The sequence below is a fragment of the Miscanthus floridulus genome, chromosome 7 (assembly GCF_019320115.1).
Source record: "Miscanthus floridulus cultivar M001 chromosome 7, ASM1932011v1, whole genome shotgun sequence".
Lineage (NCBI taxonomy): Eukaryota > Viridiplantae > Streptophyta > Magnoliopsida > Poales > Poaceae > Miscanthus > Miscanthus floridulus.
In genome coordinates, this window is record NC_089586.1 from 95574156 (window position 1) to 95599084 (window position 24929).

The 24929-nt window shown below is 45.9% G+C and overlaps 1 protein-coding gene and 1 pseudogene across 1 annotated transcript; both read right to left on the reverse strand.

Moving 5' to 3' along the window:
• Positions 1 to 2855: 2855 nt before the first annotated feature.
• LOC136463873 (uncharacterized) lies at positions 2856 to 8658 on the reverse strand. The gene is made up of 5 exons (XM_066462845.1): positions 8259 to 8658; positions 6185 to 6224; positions 5699 to 5914; positions 3981 to 5575; positions 2856 to 3115 (listed from the first exon to the last, which is right to left on the reverse strand). Exons 3-4 carry the CDS (start codon positions 5906 to 5908, stop codon positions 4022 to 4024), a joined length of 1764 nt encoding a protein of 587 aa, XP_066318942.1. The 5' UTR covers positions 5909 to 5914; positions 6185 to 6224; positions 8259 to 8658; the 3' UTR covers positions 2856 to 3115; positions 3981 to 4021.
• A 2522-nt stretch (positions 8659 to 11180) lies between these two features.
• On the reverse strand, positions 11181 to 14784 carry LOC136467355 (RAN GTPase-activating protein 1-like; annotated as a pseudogene).
• Positions 14785 to 24929: the final 10145 nt, after the last annotated feature.

Sequence of the window (24929 nt, forward strand, 5' to 3'; positions counted from 1 at the left end):
TAGTGCGAAGGAGCCATTTTACCAAATATTTTCTAAAACGACATCAACTCCTTTAGAGAAGCTGCTTTTTTAGAGAACCAAAATCGAAGCCATTTTCAGAGAAGCCACGTACCTGCCAGACCCTATCTAAACTCCTGATCTGCGGCCGCGTAACAAAGGTCCAACATTCGCCACGCCAGTGCCAACATCCGACGTGGCCATGCCACAGTGGCACTAGGACACGTGACAGTGCCAACTTTTCACACAAAACCCCTTGTCTAAGCTCCACAAACGTGTGTCCCGAGCATGGCGGCCATGACGAGCTCCAGGAGCAGCACCGCGTGCACCCTGGACACCGCCGCTGCCGTCGCCGCGTGCCTCACCACCGACCGCAGCACCCTCACCGCCTTGTCCGTGGCCACCGCCTTCCACCACCAGGTCGGCGGTCGGCGCGCCCCTCCACGTACTCGCACAGGCGGTCCAGCGCCGCCAGGACGAGCTCGCACGCGCGGTGCTCCGCTCCATCGTCGAAGAGCATGTCGACGAGCACGGGCACCGCGCCGGCGTCCACCGCCTTGACGCGGTTGCGGCCCCACGCCGCTGTGCGCACAAGCACGTGCAGCGCCGCCTTGGTCGCAGACATGGAGACCGGCCTGCCGCGGAGCAGCTCTCCACGGCCTCCCTGAACGCCTGCTCCAACACCAGCTTGCTGGTGCTAGGCGGCATGGCGGCCGTGACGCGCTCCAGGAGGCGAGCTGCTGGGCCTGCTCCGCGCATCTCCGCGGCGCGCACGCCCGTGTCCCGCACGCCCTGGATCAGCATCGTGGCCACCAACGCCATCATGCTGGGCATGTCCTTCAGCTTCAACAGCATCGTGGCCGCCGCCAACTTCCTCTACAGCGTGGGCATGCTCGTCGAGTTCGCCACCTTCATCTGGCTCCGGCACCCCGGCTGCCGGCGGAGCAAGGTGAGCATGCGCGCCGCTGCGATGGGGAGCGGCAGGAGCAGGAACGTCAGCGAGAAGGTCGAGACGAAGCTCGACGCGAAGGACGCCAGCGGGTCCATCGGCGTTCGGAGCTGCTACATGCGCTGCTGCGTCTCCATTGCTACGGGAGCGGGGAAGAGAGAGACGCCGCGCGCGCACCAGGAGGGAGGCCCTCGCTGCCCCAGTGCTTCCATGGGCTGCGTGCTGCTATATATGGGCAACGGCCCGGCCCGGCACGGCACGGCATGGGCCCGTGCCAGTCATAGCCCGATGCCATCGGGCTGGCACGCCATGTCGTGCCCAGCGGGCCGTGCCTCTTAGGCACGCAGGCCTAGCCTTCGGCCCAGGCATGGCCTGCTGGGCCGTTTTTCGGGCCGGGCCGGCCCGTCAGGCATAGCCAGTGCCGGGCTGGCCCAGGGCCCACGAGGCGGTGCGTGAGCAGCCAGAGAGAGGCCGAGGGGGAAGCCGGGACGGGGAGGAAGCACGAGCATCCTAGTGGCCGGCGGCGAGCTAGCCCTCCCTTGACACTGGATCTAGCGTTGGGGGAGAGCTCGGGGCCGGCGCGCTCGCTCTGGCGGCGTCGCTCGACGAGAGGAAGGGGGCGTCGGCGTCTGCGCTCGGCCGTCGACGCCGCGAGTGAGGAGGTCGCACTAGGAGATAGGAGAGCCGGAGAGGGAGGAGACGCTCGGCTCGGCTCGGCTGTCGTGCGGCGCGAGGGAAGGGGAGGGGCGTCCTGCGTTCACGGTAGCCTCGTGGCCTTGCTCGACGCGAGGGAAGGGAGGGGGCTGTGGCGCAGAGGAACCAGTGCGGCGTGGGGAGGGGGCTACGCGTGCGCCGTGCACGGGGGGGTTGGGAAAGGGAGTTAGGGTTCGGGGGTGGGGGCGTGAGGATGGGAAGGGAGTTAGCAGGCTGGGCCGTCACCGGGCCATGCTCTTTGGACCAGGGCATGCCGTGCCGGCACGTCTGTGCCTGGGGTAAGGCCCATGCACGACCTGGGGCCTCGTGGCGGGCTGACGAGCTCGGGCTGCATGCCCATCTATACGTGCTGCCAATCATCGCGTGGGCGCTATAGTCGCCGTCTCGTGCCTGGACCGCGGCAACGCGCTGCAAGCCCATCACCTAGCAACCGCGTCGCCGCACGTCGCGTCCCCCTTGGCGCCACCTCTCCTTGCCCTACAAGTACCAAGGAGGGCAAGTGCAAGGACTAGAGTGAGTAAGAGAATAGGGTCAACTTTTTTGTGAAAAGTTGGCCACACCGGATGTTGGTGCTGGCGTGGCGGACTTTGGACCTTTGGTACGCGATCGTAGTAGATCAAAGGACCTAGATACCGCTTTTTTAGTTTGAGGACCCAAATAGAAATGGCACAAGTTTAAGAACCTAGCGTGCATTTTACTCTCTAAATTATAAGATGTTCTGATTTTTCTAGATACGAATTCTAATTTTTCTAGAGTACAATTATATATCTAAACAAGCTATTGTACCTAAAAAACTAAAACGGCTTATAATTTAAAATAGAGAGAATATTTAATATGTAATGGTTCTAGCTTGTCGTCTCCTCAAGTCTTTATACACTGCAAAAATTATAACTAATTACTACTAGTAGACAGCGGCACACGTGTCTAAAAAGACCTTCATATTGTGTGAATATAACAATCAAATGTTGGATAAGTTATCAATTCTTATTTCATAAGACAAATGTTCTTAATCTGGATCAACAACATATAACCACAAATCATTTCTTATAATGATTCACACTCATTCATTACTTTAACCAATGATTATTTATATATGATATGATAGAATGTACTCTCTCTATTTCAATTTATAAGACGTTTTAGCTTTTCTAGATACATTATTCTTATTACGTATCTAGACATAATGTATATCTAAAATGTATAGGAAAAATTATAGATCTGGAAAAGCCAAAACGTCTTTATAATTTGAAATGTAGGGAGTAGTTCTGAGTCCAACTCTGATACATACATTACAGAAAGAAGCATAAGGTCTTACGAGAAACATCGATGCACATAGAAATCAGACCCCTTAATATGATATATACATTTTTCTCACTAATGGATCCACCATACTTGTCAGGTAGTTTGAATACCATTTACCTTTTGCTATTCGTTTGACCATAGATGTACCTTAACCTGCCAAAACCAATTTATTTCAGTTACCACGTATGTCTTTGCTATAAATCACTCAATAATCTCATAAAAGAATATAACATCTAATTAAGTTCTAAAGGTACTCAGTACTGACATTTTAGTGTAAACTTCTACTACATATACCTTGTCCATAATTAATGAAAATTCCATTACCCTATTAACTGAATGTGGTGCACTATCTCAGATGATTTATCAACACCTCTGGATTCTAATAATAGCATAACTACCTGCTGAAACCCCAATGCCTACACAAGCTTGAAGCCTCAACCGAAACTAGAACATACTTGGAATTGTCTAAATGATGATGTAAGTAGAACTATGTTGTTACTACTACAAAATGCACTTTCAGAGGCACATATTTTCCATTAGCAGAGTCAGGTGTTTTCCATTAACAGAGGCAGGCGACCCGAGCGACTCTATGAAATGGTCTTTTATTTCCAGAGGCAGTCGGGCAGGCCGCTTCGTTAATATAGCCGGACGATTTAAGGCAGCCGCCGGCCGAAGGTTGCCGCCTCTATTAATAATTTTCAAAAAAAGGCGTACCCAGTGCAGAGAGCTCCCGCTCTGTGCGGGGTTTGAGGAAGGGTGTTAGTGGCAAGCCTTACCCTCGCCTATGCAATGCGAGGAGACCACGACTCGAACCCGGGACCTTCCGGTCACAGGCGGTAAGACTATACCGCTTGCACCAGGCCCGCCTCTATTAATAATTTTCAAATTAAAAAATTGCCCATTCTTTTTTATTTTGTTTTTGTGCTTGTATTTGTAAGATCGATTGGATTTCTTCCGCGTCTATCAGATGCTCTCCTGGAGCTGGCAGAAAGATATCTGATTGCGAGGAAGAACATGCCTGTACAGATGTGCCTGCTCCATCCTTTACAGTGAGATGTCTCATGACGGGGTTGCTGCTTCTCCCTCGACTGTCACGTTTCCAGACGCCGACGCCTGACCTTGGGGAGGATCGTTGTCGCACTCCAGCTGCATGGGAGGCAGTGGCGGCGATGCAGTAGTAAGGACGATGTCGTACCTATTCCAAAGTATTAAGTTGTCTTTGGCATCTCCCAAGTACCGGATGCCTTCCTTGGTGGGCAAGTCGATCTCAAGCCTCTGGTGATTAGGATGGACATCGACCACCAAGACCTTGGCGTAGTCGATCGGGATGGGTTGGCACTGAAACGTGCGGCCCGGGATTGCCATGCCTGTGGCCACCGCCATCATCCGCTTCTTCCTGCCGACCGGGATATGCAATGAGCACGGCGTACATGAGACGATATCATCAGCTGGTTGGTTCACAGTCGACGCCGAGCTGCTAGGAACTGACAGGCCTTGGTCCGGTTGCGTTCGTTGCATTAGTTCCATCGAGCTAGCCTTGCCCAAAAACTGTGACCTCAGTTGCACCATCTTAGGGTCACCACTTGTCAGAACGTTACGGATCTCTTCTATCACAATTTCCCTCATTGTTTCCTCACTGGTTTCCTGGATCAACTTTTCCTTGTAACCCTGTTGCGTCCTACAGGAGCCCGTGTTGATGGCCCAGGCGTCTTTCCAGCTCATTCTCGAGGACATGCCTCGGACGCGGCCACGATGCTCGGGGTTGCCCAACGCGGCCGACAGCTGATCTTTTTCCCTATGTGGAGTAAATGTTCCAGCTTGCTCGGCTGCAACAAATGCTAGAATCTTTTTCTCCGCTTCCTCAGTCTGTGGCTCATTGAATTTACTCTTCCCCTGCGCGAGTAGCTTTGGCCTACGGGCTTTGAGGAAGTCCCTTGTCCTCTCGTTCAGTCCCTCATACTCTATAGGCTTGCCGGCCACAGCTGCCTCCCTTTCTTCCCTCCGCCATTTCTTTTTCTTCACCACATACCCTGTACTGCCAAGGTGGTGGGGGTAGAGATTCCTCTTTGCTAGCAAGGAGAACTTCTCACTCTTGTCCATAGCATCTTCACTTGTGTGATATCGGACAAACTGGTCCCACCTTTCCTGTGTGATAAACCCGTATTCTTTAAAAGGCATCTCCCCCTTCTTAACATACTTCTGGTTAAGCTTCCACCTGAACTGGCGCAGGGCTTTTGAACAGGTACTCAATGCATAGCTCCTGTTGAGCTCTTCATTGGTGTCCAGTGGGTATGTGAATCTCCTCTTAATCTCTTCCCATAGTGAATTCTTAAGTAAAACATCAACCTTCTTCCATTCGTCTATGTTGAAGTCCACCCTTTCCCTGACCAACACTCCACAAGCATTACTAAACTTGGAAATCACTGAGACTGGCTCGAGGGGCTCCCCTTTTTTGCCGACCTCGTGTATTGCAAACACCTTGGTAGGTAGCTGGTGTCTGCCGTGCTGGCCTCGTTTCCTCTTAGACTTCTCTGAGGACGTTGTAGGCATCAGCTTAGGTACAGAGGTTCCCTGTACCTCGTTGAATTCCAATAGACAGGGTCTTAGTGGGATCTAGCGAGCATAAGAACATTAATTAGAAAGCGACAAATCAAATAACTTGACCTAATAAGAACATTAAATCTTATTGGCTAAGCCCATGAGGATTGAATCGGACCTAAACTTGCGCTTCCATACCTCGTTACTTTGGTGTTCTTCATCATCCTTAGGATTGAAATCTGCTCCCTTTCCATGAGGTTTCTTCTTCAGTCTCGAGGTAAGTTCCTCCTCACCACTCTCATATTCGGTTTCCCAACCCTCACTTGCACTAGGGCTCGGTGTAATAAATTTGTCGAACGGGGGTGAAGGTTGTTCTTCCCCACCTTGAGTGTTCAGTTGCTTCTCCATCTGATGCTGCGATAACAGAAATAGAGTCCTAACTTTGTCAAAGATTTCTCACAAATGTTTCATGCCGCATATATCCAGAGTATAACAAGAATTCTTTCAAAATTATATTTAGACGTTGCAAAGTTAATTACATATACATAGAATTCTCATACATGGTGTGGCTCAATTTTTCTCAACTAATCTCATAAATATGTGATGTTTCTCAGTTTTTCTATACATCTAATCCCATAACTACAATAGAGAAGCAAAAAAAATCTATGTATATGGAACTCTCACCTCGATCTGGTTTCCAAAGACGACACCCTGACTTGTTGACCTACAATAGAGATATCACAAGGCATTTGCATAAGAAAAAATATCTCAAAAGTTGCCATTTGCATAATTTAATACATATATGGTTTGCATAATGTGTGAAGCAGGGATAAACAAGAAGAAACAATGCGAGTTGGAAGCACAAAAGTTGAAAAAAAGACAGCAAAAATGTATATTTGAACAAGAGGAGCCCCATTCTGCAGCCTATAAAGAATCCAAAAAGGTATTCTCTACATGATAATAAGAAATGAGCTGCTGTGCACAAAGAATGGGCACAGAATTGTTGTTATACACGTCAAGTAGATAGATGACCAATTGTTTCACCAAATCAAGATGCTTACAATAAAATTAAAGAGATTGATTTATCCTGTACAAATCAAGAGATGGACAAAAGAAGGGGAAGAAAGCACTACCACTGCAGTATTTGCATCAGAAACAAGTTTTGATTACTTCATTTACAATCAAACATATCATGACAATTCTAGATATTAAAAGGGATCTGCCATCTATGACAAACAGCTCTCGTTTTTTCCCCAAAAAGAATGCCCTCGTTTGTGCTCCATCATTAAAGGCTTACAAGTTTGTGCACCCACATTAACAGAGGAGTTTCGCAGGAATGCGAGGATAAGGAGTTAAGGACTTGTCATCAACGAGCTGCGACGAACCAGAACAGATACACATCATTCTATCATTTGCGAGTCACCCATCAACTGCCCATGGCTGAAAATTCAGAGTTGCCTCACGCCACTACATCAGCAAATGTGAGCAAAAGTCCACTTGAAGATAAACTCTAGCAAAACCGTGAGACGACAGCCAGTATTTCTAGTCTAGTCTGCTACAGTGTGGGATAAGAATAACAGAATAAGAGTGACAAAGAAAGAAGCACCAACTGCATCAGTTAGATATGACAAAAAAGTTCTCCACTGACATTTCCTTTTCGTATCTGATAACCGTCCAAAGTGTTTAGTGTAATAAACGTAGTCGATAACCATAAGCACCAACTGCACTCAAGCATGTCCCTTCACCCTTGTAAATTTGTATTCTAACTCATTTCCGTCCATTTATTTGTGCTGATTACTTTTCTCGAGGCATGATACTAGCACCCGACAGTATGCACTCCAATGTACTCCAACTCATTTCTCGCAACGTTTATGACATATTTTAAGAATTTTGACTTTAATGTTATGACTTCATATAAAAATTATAAATAGTTTCAAGTTATAATACTTTCTTTCTTCAAGACTCCAACAGAGATACTAGTCTGTCACTTGGCTTTTAATGTGGTGCTATCATGTATGAGGATTCTTGAAACCCTGGATACTCATACAGTTGTGGATACTATGATACAAAAAAAAAGTCTTATTAATGTTGCATGCACTAGTATAAATATTATAAAATACTTATTTCATCAAGACTCCAACAAAGATACTACTCCTGGATACAGTTGGAGTACTATAAAAAAATGAAATGATTGTTATCAATATTGTATAAGCTGTGACTTTGGCTTTTCACTTGGCACTATCAGTATTCTCCGTTTGCCAGCAAGCATTGGGCAATACAAGTTCCTTGTAAGATCAACACAATACTATTACAGTGGGTACAAAAATAAACATTCACCATCCAAAGAGCATTTCCTCTAATGTGAGTACCATTCAGGTTAATTATGTCCATATACTTATTTCCTCACAGGACAAGTCTTTCGAAAATGAAAAGGAGTAAAGAATAAATATATAGCTAAGATGCGCTAGAGCTTTCTTAATGCTTGTGAATAAATGTAGAGTCACAACAAATAATCAGCCATTCATAAAAAAAAACAAATAATCAGCCGAACATAGGCAATCATAACTGTATCCAATTCTAAAAAGGAGTTGGCCAGCCATTAGGCTTATAATTGGTTGCAAGCTCAGAAGTAAACAGACTCGAGTAGCTATGATACTAATTTCTTCCCTCAGAGTATGAAATCTAACGCTAATACTATAGACATTCACAGAGTTGACGAGCATCCTAATTTATTGTTTCGATGGGCTTCGGATATTACCTCAACTTGACGAGGGCGGTCCACAAGCGCCGCCGCACCTGGCCGCAAGAGGCTTCGCGGCGAGGAAGATCCAGGCGATGCTGCTTGACTGAGAGGTGGGAGCACGTCCGGGCGGCGAGGGAGATCCAGGGTATGGTCCTCAGCGGATTAGGGGAGCTCGGCGTCGGGCAGGTCGTGGCCACAGGTGGGCGGCGCTCGGCGATGCGCGCTGGTTCGGCGGGTAAGGCGCGGCAAGGCACGGACGGCGTGGGCGGCCAGGCGTGCTGGCCCCCGCTTGCGGATGCGGAGAGGGCAGCAGCGGTGGAGGACGACGACCTCGGAGCGGCGGCGGTCTGAATTTGGGCAGCCCTTCGGGGTGAGTTTCGCCACCGAGGACGTATACGTTCATCCTAGGCCAGTTTCGTATGCATAAATAAATTTTAGAAATACCAAATGTGGTGAATATCCTTGTGGTGACCTACAAATACGTTGTTTCATATAATGCATTAATGCCTGTTTAATGTTCATAGCTCATCATACAAACTGACCTAAGAGTATTAGGGCCTGTTTAGTTTCCAAAAAAATTTTGCGTGGTACACGTCACATCGAATTTTATGGCACATGCATAGAGTATTAAATATAGACGGAAAAAAAAACTAATTAAACAGTTGGGTGAGAAATCGCGAGACGAAACTTTCGAACCTAATTAATCCATAATTAGACACTAATTGTTAAACACAAACGAAAATGCTACAGTAGCCCAAATCCAATCTAAACGCGCCCTTAGTTCCAAGGGAGGGAGAAAATCAACGCAAAATAAACATGGACACTCGTGGAAAATACTTTTTCACTTGGATTTGTAGATTACTTTAGCTTTATCCTAAATTAAACTTCTCTAACATCTATACATAGTTAAACTGATTTCATTAAATCCGATCGATAGTGTATTTGTTTAGTATTATAGATGTTAATATATTTTTAACAAAATGTGGTAAAAGTCATTAACTAAATTAAAACAACACACAAATTCCAGGTGCTGCCACAGGGGTGCCTTCGAAGGTGCTGGCCACGGACATTGATGGGGACTGGCATATGCATTTGAAAACAATGTATATCCGCGATGAGGATCCAGGACATATTATCCGCGACGCCACCATGCAGAAGTAGAATGTCCGTTCATTACTTTGTTTTCAGCTCGTGGAGTTTTCACTTAAAAATTGTCCAACAATATGACAATAGTCATCGCGTCCTTTACAAGTAGATCATACAGTACATGATTGCAGATTCGACAACACAAATAAAGGTCGCAGGCTTTCTTTAGCGAGGGTAAACACGAGCAAATCACAGTAGCATATTTCAAAACCAACATTGAAACTGTCTCCAGAAAGCAGCTGATGATGGCTGTCCGCAACAACATTGAAACTGTCTCCAGAAAGCAGCTGATGATGACTGTCCGCACAGTTTTTTTTTTTTTGAGCAACCGCACAGTGATTTTGTGAGAGTCAAAGCAACTGCCGCAGCAGCAACAAAAGATAAGACTGTCTCCAACAGCCCCAACCTAAATACGAGACGCATTCAATCGTTTAGGTCGCGAACAACAAAAGGGTGTGTGACCCAAAACTTCCCTTTTCCAATTTCCAACAACAGACGCATCCTCCATCGTGAGCCCTGACTTCTGACTCTCATTTGCCCGGGCGCCACTCCCATGGAGCTCGCCTCCATCCCATTCTTCGGCGAGTCCGCCGCCCTAGGCACCCCAGCCTCGGTCGCTCCCATCGTCGAGCCGGCCTCCACCCTCGAGCTCGCCTCTGCCCTTGCGTCGGCAACCCCGCGTCCTCGGCAAAGCACCCCCCGGCCCGTCGTCTCCAGCTCCGGCAAATCGACAGCCCCACGGTCCTCGCCCCCATGCTGGATCGAGCTTCGGCGGCCCCATGGCAGCGACGGCGGTCGCCCCTCCACCTCCCCTCGCGGATCCACCGCAAGGCCCATCCCCTTGGTCACCGACGGCAGGCAGCCTCTGGGGGGCAGATCTAATGGCAGCGCCCGTCCTCCTTCAACCATGATGGCGCCACCGCCATGGCTGCGCCTCCTCTCCTAGCAACGATGGGAGCCTCCAGATTTGGGTCGAGGAGAGAGACGACAGGGAGAGGACGCTAATTTGGGTTCTCTCTCTCCTTCTACGCAAAATAGGTGCTTCTTTTGCCTACTCTGTTGGACGGCATTTTTTACTGTGCACGACGCATTTTAGGTTTAAGTAGTGGTATGCCTAGGCTGTTGGAGACAGTAGAAGAAACAAAGGAAAACAAGGAACAACAGGAAGAGTGAAACCTTAAACTGGTAAATAAGGAGTAGGCTCCTGTAGGAGCTCACCATTGCCATATCTGTCCACGCCTCACCAGGCCTTCCGGAACTGGAAGCCAGGGAAGACGGCCATAAGAGGGGCGTACCCAGTGTAGAGAGCTCCCGCTCTGTGCGGGGTCTGAGGAAGAATGTCAGTGGCAAGCCTTACCCTCGCCTGTGCAATGCGAAGAAACCGCGACTCAAACCCAGGACCTTCCGGTCACAGGCGGTAAGACTCTACCGTTTGCACCAAGCCCGCCCTTCGAAGAAGACGGCCATAAGAGGCATGGAAAAAATACAAACTGATGATTGATGAGGAGCAGCAGCTCAGCTGGCCATTGTTCTCCAACCATCCATGAACTGCTTTGCTGCTTACCCAACTCTAAAGAACCATGCAGACACCCCTGCCATGCTTCCTCCATGATCTGCATGGGGCAGAAGATTGCAGGGCAGGGGAGGAGAGGAATGCTTTTACCCGCCATGACGGACGGCGCCACCTGGGGTGCCTTCAAAGGTGCTGGCCACGGACAACGGACATTGCTGGGGATTGGCATATGCATTTGAAACAACAGATTCGTTCAAGGCTCTGAAGAAGCAAACATAGAGTCGAGCAGGAAGCCTCTGGACCTACCAGGCTCTGAAGAAACAATGATTTGAGGAACAGCGGATTGGCATATTCGAGCCATAGCACATGGCTTCATAAAATGTGTATGATTTTTCCCGATCTAAAATCTATGCATAATGCAATTGAAAATAACGAGTATGGGTCTACAACTCTACAAAACAAGATGCAGAAATGATGCAGGAAGCCGGCCATATCGTGAAGTGAGTGGTCCAGGTGGTGGCTTCCTCCGGCGCTCACTGTCACCAATGAGGCATCGGCGGCAGCTAAACGTTTCCCTTGGTCAAATTCAGGTAACTGGTGGAATCTGTGATTAAAGTGAACATAGTACAGACTTAGCAAATGAATTTACTGACCGAAGCAGGGTCACAGAGACAACCTATAGTAGGTCAACTACTAGTGCGCAGTCACCCAAAAATAATTGTTGGGAAAGTAGGTAGCATCTATAAATCAGAGCATTTATAACGGAATAATGTCATGAACATAACATAATGAATAAGCAGTTATAATCTATAATCAGAAATGAGATCGCACAAGATAATTGGTTTTACATAACAAAAACTGATTAGGAACCACGGTAATCAAGACTCTGCTACTAGCTTACATCTTACTACCAACTTGCATTAGATGAACAAAAATACAAAGCAAACCAGATGTCATGTGAAAAGCTGCGTCGATACAAGCAGGGTGTGTGTTTTCTAATGCTCCTGAACTAACATTTTTACTGGAACTTGGAAGCATAAATTGTTGCACTAACATTTTTACTGGAAGTATATATTGTGACACACGGTCCATGATTAAATCCACAGATCAGGGCCCGTGAAAGAGATTTAAAAGGTTACCATGTGGGAACAGCACATAGATCCTTTGAAAAGTGATGTAATTAACTGTTTATATCAATGAAACAAGAGGTTTATGTACCAATGAACGGCCAGAACATCCTCTCTACCGGTGATGCAAAAGGCCACAGACAATGTAAGTCCCCCCCCCCCCCCCCCCCCCCCTCTTTTTTTTTTCCAAAGAGTTCATCAAGATGCAACAAAGCAACAGCATTTAGGACTATGATATGCGCATGTAACTATACACCTTGATGCAGATTCAAACTAAACAAAGTCAAGCAAAAGCAACATTATCAACCAACAAGCATGGACTATATGCGATCACAGATGAACCTAGAAATATTTTCAGCATCAGCACAGCTAATGTTTCCCTTGGTCAAATTCAGGTAACTGGTGGAATCTGTGATTAGAGTGAACATAGTACAGACCTAGCAAGCGAATTTACTGATCAAAGCAGGGTCACTGAAACAACCTATAGTAGTAGGTCAACTACCAGTGCGCAGTCACCCAAAAAGACTTGTTGGGAAAATAGGTAGCATCTATAGATCAGCCCATTTATAACGGAGCAATGTCCTGAACATAACAGAATAAATAAGAGCAGTTCTAATCTATAATCAGGTTGCACAAGATAATGGGTTTTGCATAACAAAAACTAAGGAACCAAGGATCAACAGCACTTATACCTTAATACCAACTTGGTCAATCATCCTGCTCGACCTTCACACTCTGAAGCTTCGAATCCAGCTCAGCCTCATTGTCCTCAGCATCCTCTTCTTCTTCCTCATCATCAGGCTCCCCGTCAGGTTCATTCTCATCTAGTGAGCCCAGAACATCCAGGGATTTCTTACCAGCCTTCAGAATTTCCTTCACCTCATCAATCCCTTCATCAGGAGATGAAATTTCCATTGATGTTCAGTTGCACAAAAGCTGGTTTATTTGCGACTGCCCGCGCAAAGCACCGAGCTCCAACCCTCTGCAGCATGTTCGTGCTCACATCAAGTTCATTGAGATCTGTGTGGCCATCTTCCAATGATTTTGCAATAATCACAGCACCGTCATCCTTCAGTTCATTTTCAGCCAAGGTCAGCTTCTTCAGTGACTGCATTGCCGTTAGGCATTCTGCCAAATCTGGGGCTGCTCTGGCATTGATTTCATTTCCTGCCATTTCAAGGACCTCCAACTGTGGTGCTGACTGTTTGAGGGCATTGGCAATTGCTTTTGTACCCTCGTTCTCAAGATTGAGATCACTGAGATAAAGCTCAACAAGATCAGGAAGCTTTGGAAGGGTTTCGCTGAGAGCTAACCCCGCATCAACACCAAACAAGTTGTCCCTGAGATCAAGTTTCTTCAGACGAGTGCATCTCCCTAATGCCTCAGACAATGCGACTCCACCATCAGATCCGATCCTTGTTGCTGAGCACCTGAAACTCTCTACATTTGGGGAACACTTAACCATCTCAGCAATATACATAGCACCTTCATCTCCAGTCATATTGTTGTGGAATTGAAGAACCTTGAGCTTGTCAGTTGCAGGAATAAGCTCAGATAGAGCTTTTGCAGCTTCCTCTGATATGCCATCATTCATCACATAGAGTTCTTCCAGGGATTCCTGTGATTTCAGGAGCTCACTGAATGCCCTGACACCCTTCTCACCCAAAGCATTGTCAGATATATTCAGATATCTCAGGACAGAACCCTCTAATGCTTTGGAGAATATGCGCATCACATCAAGTGCTTCATCCTCAGGCCTTCCTGCCACAAAATCTGAGATATCAACCTCTGTGAGCTGATTCTTAACTGCCTCAAGAATTGGCCCTGCAACATTAGCAGCACCAATACCAAAGCTCCTGTTGCTAAAGCAAATTCTTTTATACGAATTTCCTGGTTTGGTGAGTGGACTCAGCAGTTCCTTTGCTTCATCTGCCTCAATAAAAGCACGCTTGCCGCCAGATATATCCAGTACAGTATCAGCAGGCACAAGAGGTGCATCAGCAGGCACAGGAGGTGTATCAGCTACAGGTGCCTCCAGTTCTGCAGTAGTCCTTGGGCCTTTTTTCAGAACTTCCAACATCATCTTGCTCGTTTCCTTTGCATATAGCTGGACAGCAGAACTCCCATCACCATCTGGCTCCCTTTTGAAATGCTCATCAGCTGAGGCAAAGCAAAGTTCTTCAATCCTTTTTGCATTCTCATGAGCCTCTTGCTTGCCCAAAAGGCCATACTTGCGAGAGAAAATTGTCTCTGTGGACAGATTCTTTGTCATCCTCTCAACAAGCATGAGCCGTGTGCTTTCACTTGGCGGCCACAACTTTATAGAGAATGTCCTGGGTTGGAAATCTTGTGTTGAATCCATGTGATAAGCCTGGACTTAACACAGCAACCTGTAATAGCAGAACATGACTTACTAGCCTTGCTTTGATAACATAAGATATCAGCAGTAGCAAAAAAAAAAACGAAGTTAGCAGATAGAATACATGTATACACTTCTATTTGATCAGATCCGGAGACAAATGGCTCAAGTTAGGGTTTGGGTGCTCCAGCTTCGCCCAGCAGGAACGGAAGAGAAAGGGTGGGCGTACCTGGCGGAGCTTGTCGGCGGCGAAGGGCAGGAGAAGACCTGGCGAGGGACCGATGGAGACCTGGGCACCTTGGACAGCGGCGGCGGCCGCCCAGTCGTCGCCACGAGATGGAGGGTAGAAAGCGTGCACAGGGCGAGTGCTGTTTGGAATTAGGATCCCGTGTGGCTGTGGCCGCCGCCGCTGTGGGGTGTATTGCTAGGTTTAGGTTTGGAGTATGTACGTGGGCTTAGTTGGGCCGGACACTCGGGGCCATACGGGATGGGCTGCAGCTCACCGGGCATATACGAAAGATAAAAGGGTCCATTCTACCTCACCTCGCTTTCTTTTCAAACTTTCAAAACCACGAATCATATTTCTGAACAGTCAAAACCATTTGGATTATATAATAAGATAAAAAAAGACCATTTGGATTATCTCCGTATCCTAGGTTCAGGTGGTTCTGAAGGCAATTTCATCACTTTTTATTTAATATAAAAATCCAGTTTATATATATTATATAAGATTTTTAAATCACGAAAATATCTCTAAGCTTCTATAAAGTCCAGAAAAAAACCTGGAGATAAGTTAGGGCACGATAACCTTAAATAAAATATTTATAGATCATGAAAATATCTCTTAAAGCTTCAAAAAAATATGTATAACTAGAAAATAATGTAATAACTAGAAAATATCTTGAAAATCTCCCCAAAACATTATAATCGATGTTTATACGTGTTTCGAAAAAACTTTGCATGGCAAAATATGAGATGCAGCTAGCATGAATGCACATTGATGTCAGATGCATTTGTGCTGGCTGTGTCCTACGTTCTTGTTGTGAAACATTTTCAAAACGCATTTAGACAACAATTATAATGCTTTGAGAATTTAAAAAATCTAGATATTTTCTCATTTTTCCTAGAGATAGATCTAATTTTTGGAAGCTTCCAGAGATACTATGACGATCTTTAAATATTATATTTGAATTTTTTTGTTTCCTAATCCATCTCTAGGATTTTTATTGAAACTTTTAGAATCTTAGACATTTTTATAGTTTAAAAACTTTATCAGATATTTATCTGATTTTCAACTAGACAACGGAAGAAACCACCATCCAAACCACTTCAAAACCATACAAAGGATATAATTTAAATAATTTTGAGAGTTTTGGAAGTAAGATGTTTGGTTTTGAAATTCTAGGAGAAAAATCGGATCACCGTTGATAGTTCGAGGAGATAAAAGCGACTTTTTCTAAGTCCTTTTATCCTCTCAATTATCCATGGAGCACAGCTTTACTTAGTGTATAAAATCAGATTTTGATCTACATGAATTTTAAAATTGTTCTTTTTTAATCTGGGTGGTTTAGATGGGAGTTTTGTTTGATATGGCACCAAGTCTGGGAGGACTAAATCGGACCATGTATGGTTGTGGTTTTGCAGGTGTTGGTGATGCTTATGGTATTTTAGTTTCGAATGGCTAGTGTTGGGCATGCCTAAGTCTCTCTTAAAGATCGGTTTGTGGAGTGACTACCTAGAAAAACAGTACAACTAGATTTACATGGGTTATGAAAATTGGCTTCTAAATTAGAGGAGTCTAGTGGAGTGATACAGGATGGATCCGATGAGAGATTTCCCGTATCAAGTACGACTCAGTGGCAGCCCCTAGATGTTTATGTAGGCTAGGTGGAGCTCTAGAGTGGTAGCACACACTAGATCAACCTTGCAAAGATATTGTAGTAAAACTCAGACATACCTTGGGAAGTGTGACATATGAGTAATTAACCATGGCATACAAGAATCATGTGCTATGGGTAGAGACGTTTTGTATAATGTCTAAAATTGATATATCAGGAGATAAAAAATTTGATATATCACCATGCTCACAGCCGAGAGTGGCCTAGGTACGATATGTGCTCATTCCCCCACTCATTCGGTTAGTAAAAGTAAAATCTGCTCAAAAGATGGAGATGATGTGGTGTGTCTAAAAGACTGCCAGGAGCGCTTAGCCTATGCGTTTGTAGGCCATCTTCCCATGTTTGTAGGCCATCTTCCCATGAATTGTTGTACGATCTGCTGCTATTTGTGGTTAAGAACTTTTTACTATGGTTGGGAGACGTCAGGAAGTGTTAGATGTGTCTATGATTATTGGACCCATATGAGGGAAGGCGTTGAGAGACGTCAATGAGGGAGACGTCGGAAAGCGTTAGATGTGTCCATAATCGGTGGGCCCATATGCGCCGTAACGCCTCACAATGCCTGAGGATTAGGACTTCAAATAAAAAAGTGCCAATTTCTTTTTGTAGCTAATTTTTTAATCAAGGGTAAAACGGTAAATCTACAATTGTAAAAATAATGTTTTGAGTAGTATAGTTGGGATGTATGATTTAAGTACTATAGTTAGATGAATATTTGCTTTTAAAAAAAGATGAATATTTTCATCTTGTTAGGGTTCATTCGCCGCCGTCTCTGTATTCTTCGTCTCTGTGCCGCCGCCGTCCGCCGCCGTTGATCCATCCACAGGAGGACCTCAACGCGTTGCGTCGCTCCTGCATTGTCTCCGTCGAGATCCAGGCCCGACCCCTTCTCACTAGCCCTCAGCTCCCCAACCAAGCACGTGGAGGCCACGACGGCGACTGCGCTCCCGGTCGTGGCGGCAGCGGCCGTCCCCGCTGCCCGGGGGGTACGGATGGCGAGGTGCGCGTGTCCACAGACATGGCGGTCCATGGTGGTGAAGCTAGAGGGCGGGCTCAGCAAGCCCATGCCCACCACCGACTGCCGCGCCTGCTACGAGTACGAGCGCTGCGACGGCTGCTCACGTGTGGCGAGCAACGAGGAGGAGGACGGCGTTGACAACCTAGAGGGCGAGTTCAACCTGCAGGATGGTGGCGCAAGGCAAGTTGGAGGCACCAGGGGCGCACGCACATTTGCTCAATCGCTCGCATAGCAGCTCAGGAGCTCGGTGGCGGTGCTCCAATCCAACTCATGGCGGCGCTCCACTGCTCCAGGGCGGCATGCCATGCTCCTTGCCTCCCCTCTCCGGCTCCCCGTCCCTAGCTCCTAGCCCCCTACGTCGGCGGCTAGTGAGCAGCGGCGGCCGGCCCTGCGCGCGGCTACGCCCGGGAGGTCGAGGAGCGAGGACACCAGCACCAAGCAAGCAGTAGAAGATAGATGGGAGAGGAGATGAAGCGATTAGGGGGAGGGATGAAGCTGGAGCCGATGATGCGTCTAGCACGGCGAGGAGGTCGGCAGCTCCAACTCCATTGAGCCAGAAGCGGTATAAGAAAATAGGTGCTGCCCTTAATCCATTATCCATAGCAAATTGTTAGTCAAATAAATAGATAAAGATTGATCTCTAACTAGTGAAATCAATTCAATGGTTAATTGGTTTTGCAAATTTGAAAAGCTTTTTTCCTAGTACAAATTCCGCAAGTGATTGGTTACAACATTATGATTGGTTGGAATATAGTGTGGCTAAGGATGCAGAATTTTGCTTCTATTGCTTTCTTTTTAAGCAAAAGCCCTTAGAAACACATTTTGGTCATGATGCATTCAGTATAGAGGGGTATAGTAATTGGATTACAATATAGATAGGGTATACATACATAGTTAGACTAGTATATCGGTCAAGTTTTGTATCTGTACATAGCAATCCACCCTAGCTCATATTTTCGGCTGGGTCCTACCACTGCTCAGGGCGCAGATGAGCTACGGCACGTGGCGGGGACGCGCATCCCGACTTCAGCCCCATCCCCAATGTGCCGCTCCTCACCAACGGCCAGATGGTACACACCTGCTACTCTACTCTTCCTCTACAGCAACTTGCCATCCACCTTGCTTCCTCTTCATCAGACCATGTGCTGCTTTTTCTGTTTTCTTGACAATTTTCAGTTACAGTATGTATTTCCCTTTTGATTTGCCGGTTGGGCCTAACCAAGGCAAATAGTCACTATAAGCAAGGCAATGTCTGATGTTGTTCCTGGTCCTATCTAATTCTCAATTAGTGGCTAGCATCAGGGCAGCAGTAACCTGATGCTTGTGTGTACTTCTAATTTTTAGAGCTTCCACTAAGGTGGATGGCAAGTTGCTGCATATATTCCTGTACTAATTTTAGATGACACAAGTCAGATGAGTCAAGAAGCAAAGGATGGTCGAGACAAAGCATTGGCTTTGATGGACAAGAAGCTATTTGGGAACCCACAAGAAGCATAAGGTGAGACAAAGCATTCATTGGTCATGAGTCATCTTTAGTTAATCTTCTGTTATCTGATAATTAATCTTAGTTATGGCCCTTATCTGAAAATTGTTAATCGTTGGTCATGTGTCAACCTGAGACTATTGTATGTGCATCTACTATTATCTGCTATTTTAGTGATGGTTGCTGCTGCTTTGTAGCTCATATGCTTAGCTCTGTTGCTCATATTTTGAATCTGAGACTATCTGTTTTTCCTGTCAATATTAGAACATGCTTAGCTCTGTAGCTCATATGGTTAACTGCTATTTCAGTGATGGATGCTGCCTGCTGGACTAGCTGCCTATAAAGCCAGTAAATTGGTAGAGGAGTGCCCAAGTCAAGTCAGGATGCGAAGTTGGAGAAAATCACCATTGTCATGATTAAGTAGTGAACTGAGAGAGAGGCTATCTGATTTTTTTCTGAAATGAAAATCTATCTGAATGCTATCTGCATTGGCCTGAATGTTATCTGAATGAAAATCTATCAGAATGTTTTCTGCATTTGCCTGAATGTGCTCCTATCCCTGAATGTTATCTATCTGAATGTTTTTCTGAAATGAAAAGGCATGTGACACTAGTATGAAAGTAACACAATAGTCTGAATTCCTCTAGTGTGAAATCTAGTCCATTCTTGTGTGAATTTGTACATGGAGTCATGAATATATATACACTGACACCAAGTGCAAGCCATGTTCAATTTAGTTACATTTGATCATAACACATACGGAAATTAAATGCTACAGATTGCCTATGAAACTATGCAATGAAACTATCAGTCTTAAAAAGGTGGGAAATGAAACCCCAATTGAGACTGGCCTTACCTAAATCCTATTATCTCTGTGCTGTGTGTCATTGCGATTGTTCATGATGCTTGTGGTGGAGTGTCGTTTGGCTTTATTGTAATGTTGGGTAACTAGGGTTCTCGAGATATGGATGCTCTGGACTGAAAAGAAATGGTGGCAATGCAGGGGAATAGTCTGAACTCTGAAGGCACATTTCTGAATCCCTAGAGTTCTTTCACAAAGCACAACTACATCATGTAGGCCTCTTAGGAGTCAGGACAGAGATGGCAAAGAGTAACACAGAAGGTTCCTTCCATGAGCAGCAATGTAATAAAGGAGGGTGGGTATCTCTCACTGGTAAATTGTGATCACCTCACTTTGGTGAAGCTGTGGCATCAGGAGCTAGCTATATTCAGCTTCAGCATGCTAGTTGCCACGCTACTCAAAATATAACAAAGTAGTGCACAGATGCTATAATGGCGAGACTTAACTTGCTTGTTAGCCTTTTCTGATAGTGGCCATACCATGAGTTGTCGGCAACTATTTCCTCTTTGGTAGGCTTTCATTGGCTTGCTTTAAGTTATAACTGACAGTAGGTGAGGCTAAGCTTATTAGTTGCCTCCAGAAGTTTGACTTAATTGCAAAGCAGCATTGTATAGTCCATTAATTCACTTTGTTTGCAACATATTTCTTCTCTCATCTGTGTGTTGGAGTGCTTGCAACATATATGTTGGGGTGTGTGTAAATTCATACAATGATTGGATAGTGAACATCAGCAGCAACCGAGATGGAGCAGCGGCAACAACAGCATCACAACAGCATTAGTGACCCATACATGTGCACAGAAACACAACAGCAGCATCGCCACCACCACCATACAAATGACTCATCAAGAAGAGTTCAGTTTAAAACTAGGCATGGCTTCTAAGGCTTCTAAATCTTGGCAATGTTGGCATCGACCTCCTTTTTGAGGTCCGCGATCTGCCTACACATGGCGACCACCTTCTTTTGGAGGTCCTCGATCTGCCTAGCCATGGCTTCGCCATTCTCTTTGAGCTCCTGGATCACTAGTTCCTGAATGAGTGGGCACGGCGGTAACTATGGAAGATAAAGTTCATTAATTAGATAAAGTTCATGAGTGAGTAACACTAGATTTTCAATCCTGTTAATTTAATTTTCAAGGCTCTATGTTTATAGCAACATTAATATAATGAATGTCAAGGTTTAGGCTCAAATAATTTTTTATGCCATTGTCGTAACTAAAAGTGTAGTACAGTAGGACACTCTTACTACATATCAGCAATATAGACAAACAGACCACTGCTTGACAGAAACAAAATCACAAGAGATCAGCGAATCAGGTGATCTAAAATAGCAATTTCTCAAAGATTTCATTTATGCAGCCAATTACCAAATCAATAAGGCCTTCGTTCGTTTCATCCCTAAACCATGGGGATTGAGGAGGATTGGAGGGGATTGAAGAGGATTTTTGACTTGTAGGGGATCTAATCCCCCTCAATCCCTCCCAATCCATAGGATTTGGAGTAAAATGAATAGGCCCAAAGGAACAACCGTGCAAGAAGATAACTTGTAGGTTGACTCAGCGTCGGTGCTCAGTATCTGAGGACAGACATCCATTCATGTAGGTGCACCACTCTGTGTTCAAGCAGTTGCAACACATCTTGACAGAGTCGCTCCACCGAGACATACCACAAATCTCTTTACATGGTGTCGAACAGGTTCATCAAATAAAATCTGCCCTATAGAGCATGGTTTCATTTTAACTGGACTTACAAGTTCCTCTGAACCTGAGTTCACTTACTAGCCGTGTACTAACTATAACTAGTGCAAATGATTGCAAATCAGATTACACTACTAACATATTCTCAGCGAACAAAAACCAGAGAAAAGGAAACTGATGATCATGTGGCAATGTTCAAAGGATATGAAAGAAAAGCTATATTCTCCAGTAAAGCGCCCGAGTGTAGGGTTTTAGTTTCAGTTTAGTTGAGGGCAGCATCATAAGGTCCAACTAACTACTAGGCTTGTGCTACAAACAACTGAGTAGCATAAACAAGCATCACTTCAAATGAGTTATGAACCAGTTATCGGTGTTTCGAGTAAACACCAATGAGTAAATTTGTGTTATTGCGCGTATGGCCCAGATGGTGTGCTAAAAAGACATAAGGTTTATACTGGTTCAGGCAAAATGTCCCTATGTCTAGTTTATGGTTGTTGCTTATATTATTAGCATTGAAAAGTTCATAGTAGGGGTTACAAACGGGTGAGAGAGGGACATGTCCCAAGTCTCTGATGAAAAGGTCGAATGGGTGCTGAGAGCTTGGTTGCTGCTCCGCTATGTGTTCGAGGTTCGAGGCTAGTGGTTTTGCTGTGATGCAGCATGATGCGCGATGCGATGATTCGATCCCCTTAGTGGGGTGCCCTGCTTTCTCTTTTATGGGCCAAGAGAGGGCATGGATTACAGATGGGAGAAAAGAGGAAAACGAGAGGCAAAGGAAGTCCTTTAGGGTCGCCGAAACTTCCTTTTCCCCCATGCGAGCCCCGCTGACATGGCAGGTGGTGATAGGGATAGCCTCACGTTGAGCGCCTGTCTGCTAACTATGACAGGGCCACACTAGGCGCCTATCCTCTAGCAATGCCACACCCTAGCATTATCAGCGGGTCATCATGTCCCATTCCATCTCGGCAGGCGGCGCGATGAACTAGTGTGCTAATCAGCGGCCATACAAAGAGTAGGCATCACAGTGATCACGCGTCTGTCACTACGGGCGATGTGAGTTCCCTAGAATGACATGTCGTGAGGATGGGTTGCGTTGAGGTGTGAACGCTCCCTGCATGACTCCATAAGTTTTACCTTGAGTCACACCTTCTAGACCGTAGTGGTTGTCGTGAGCTTCCATAAGGATCCGTGTCCAAGGGCAAATGACGGTGCCCACAACACTCTGAGGCAAATTTCGGCACCTACAATACTATTTGGGCTCTGACACGCCTGGGAGGTCACAAAGCACCCTTCTAGCATGGCCTAACGGTACTATCCTACAGGTGTGCAGGGTACGGTCCTCGGTATTGCGGTTGACTTTGAGCACCTTGCCTTATCTACTCCATGTGTTTGTTGTAAAGGAGTCACGCGCAGACATCGGGCGAGGCAGAGCTAGCCCTTAGACATCTGGCAAGACAGAGCCAACCCTTAGATGTTAGGCGAGGTGGAGCCAGCCAAGCCAACCCTCAAGGGTTGGGCGAGGTGGAGCCAGCCCTCAGACGTTGGGTGAGGCGGAGCCAGCCCTTAGACATCGAGCGAGGTGGAGCCAGCCCTCAGACGTCGGGCAAGGTGGAGCCATCCCTCAGATATTGGGCGAGGTGGAGCCAACTCTCAGACATCGGGCGAGGTGAAGCCAACTAAGCCAACCCTCAGGGGTTGGGTGAGGTGGAGCCAGCCCTCAGACATCGGGCGAGGTGAAGCCAGCTCTAAGGAGTCAACCGAGGTAGAGCCAACCCATGGGGGTCGGACGAGATAGGGCCCACGGTTGTAGCACCCATCGAGGCAGAGCTAACCCTCGGGGGGTCAGACGAGGCTTGGCCCATGGCCTCGGTGGCTAGACGAGGCAGAGCCCGATAAGCGACATAGTCGCGCTCTTGATCGCATAGATGAATCAATGTTGATGGTCATTAGCTCCTTCTCTTTGGGTACTCTAGTATTGGTCCTCGACACCAGGGTACCTATTATGCAACAGCAAGTGGATCCTTGGCAAATCATATATCCAGCACATCTTCAGGGAGTTTTGTTTCCTACAAATGAAGAGTAACATTAGCCATAACTAGACAATCCTCATAGGCAGATAGTTTTTTAGCTTTGATGAACATTACTCTTAACTACCTCTTCTCTCATGGAGCATGTTCGCCAATTGTGACCCTCACCCTTACACATGGTACATTTCACCTTAGATTTCTTCTTATTTGAAACTGACTTCAACTTTTTCTTTAGGGGCCCTCTGCTAGGAACATGCATGGGATCCAAGACATTTCTAAACTCTACAGAATCAACATCTAAGGCTTGTGACACCACTGGACCATACCTCTTGTCTCCGTTCTCCCCTTCGTTTGGTAGGATCATAGCAGCTTCCTCATGCAGAACGCGTTTGAGCCACTCATATGCTTCAGGTGAACGAGATGCTACGAAGGATGCAGTGTGACTGATATTGCGTAGCTCATGGTACCTCTATAGGCTATCAGAATAGTCATACATGGTGCTCTTCCTTACAGGAGGAAATGCACTCTTGGCCCCCTTGCCCACCTTTTCAAAACACAACAGCCTAGAAACTCATGTTCTTTGCGATAGCCCAATACAAAGAAGATGTGTGAGCAGGAGGTTTCAAGGGACTGTAACTTAAGAAAAGAATAATAAATTCCCTTCAGATTGCATTCATCAACACATATCTCACATTCCACATGGTATTCACTGTCTCCTTTATCCTCCCTGCCAACAATATACTTAATCGTATCATAGCCATCTAGAATCTCTCTCGCAAAACACTTTTTGGCTGCTTTTATGCTGAACTGCACCATGGCAAAAAAAAACTCTTGGTGTGAACAATTTCACAGCCTCTTTCTCAATAATTGAAGCATCTGGTTCTAAGCATGGCAAAGAATTCGATGCTTGAAAGTCCAGATTCGCTTCATTACTGTGCAGTCGCAAAAGGCAGTGGTCAAAGTGCTCTACCAGCTCGAACAATGTCATTTTATGATCTAGATTTACCTGAAGCCTAGAGTTTAGGCTCTCACTCCGCTGGTTGCTCCTCAGTCCTAAATAGCACTTATCAGCATGATACGCAGCAAACTAGATTTTTGTCCTCTCATACATCTAATACAACCATGACTCCTTATCTATAACGTTATGCTTATCTAAGAATTCTAGCCATTTCCTCTCAATCTCTTATATGGAGCAACACTCATAAAGGAAATACATGAAATCATCCTTCACACCATCATCGTGAAGAATACGCACAATGTTCTACTCAATATACCATATGCATAGCCTATGCGATGAATTCGGCCACACCAGCCCAATTACTCTCTACATAGCAAGGTCTCCATCAGTGATCACGTAAACTAGATGCTTCTAAACCATGGCATCAGAGAATGTGCTAAGAATCCATACATATGACTCAATTGTCTCCTAGGAAATAATTCCATATGCAAAAGAACTGTGTTGCCATGGTGATTCACCCCAATAAAAGGAACAAGGGGCAGGTTGTATCGATTCATTTTGTATGTGCTATCAAATACGATGACATCACCAAATGCTAC

Excerpts from the sequence above, each read along its gene's own strand:
- LOC136463873 (XM_066462845.1), bottom strand. The coding sequence starts at position 5,908 with ATGGAGAAGCAACTGAACACTCAAGGTGGGGAAGAACAACCTTCACCC. Across the intron at positions 5,576-5,698 it reads AAGAACACCAAAGTAACGAG|ATCCCACTAAGACCCTGTCT; the intron begins GTATGGAAGCGC and ends TATGCTCGCTAG.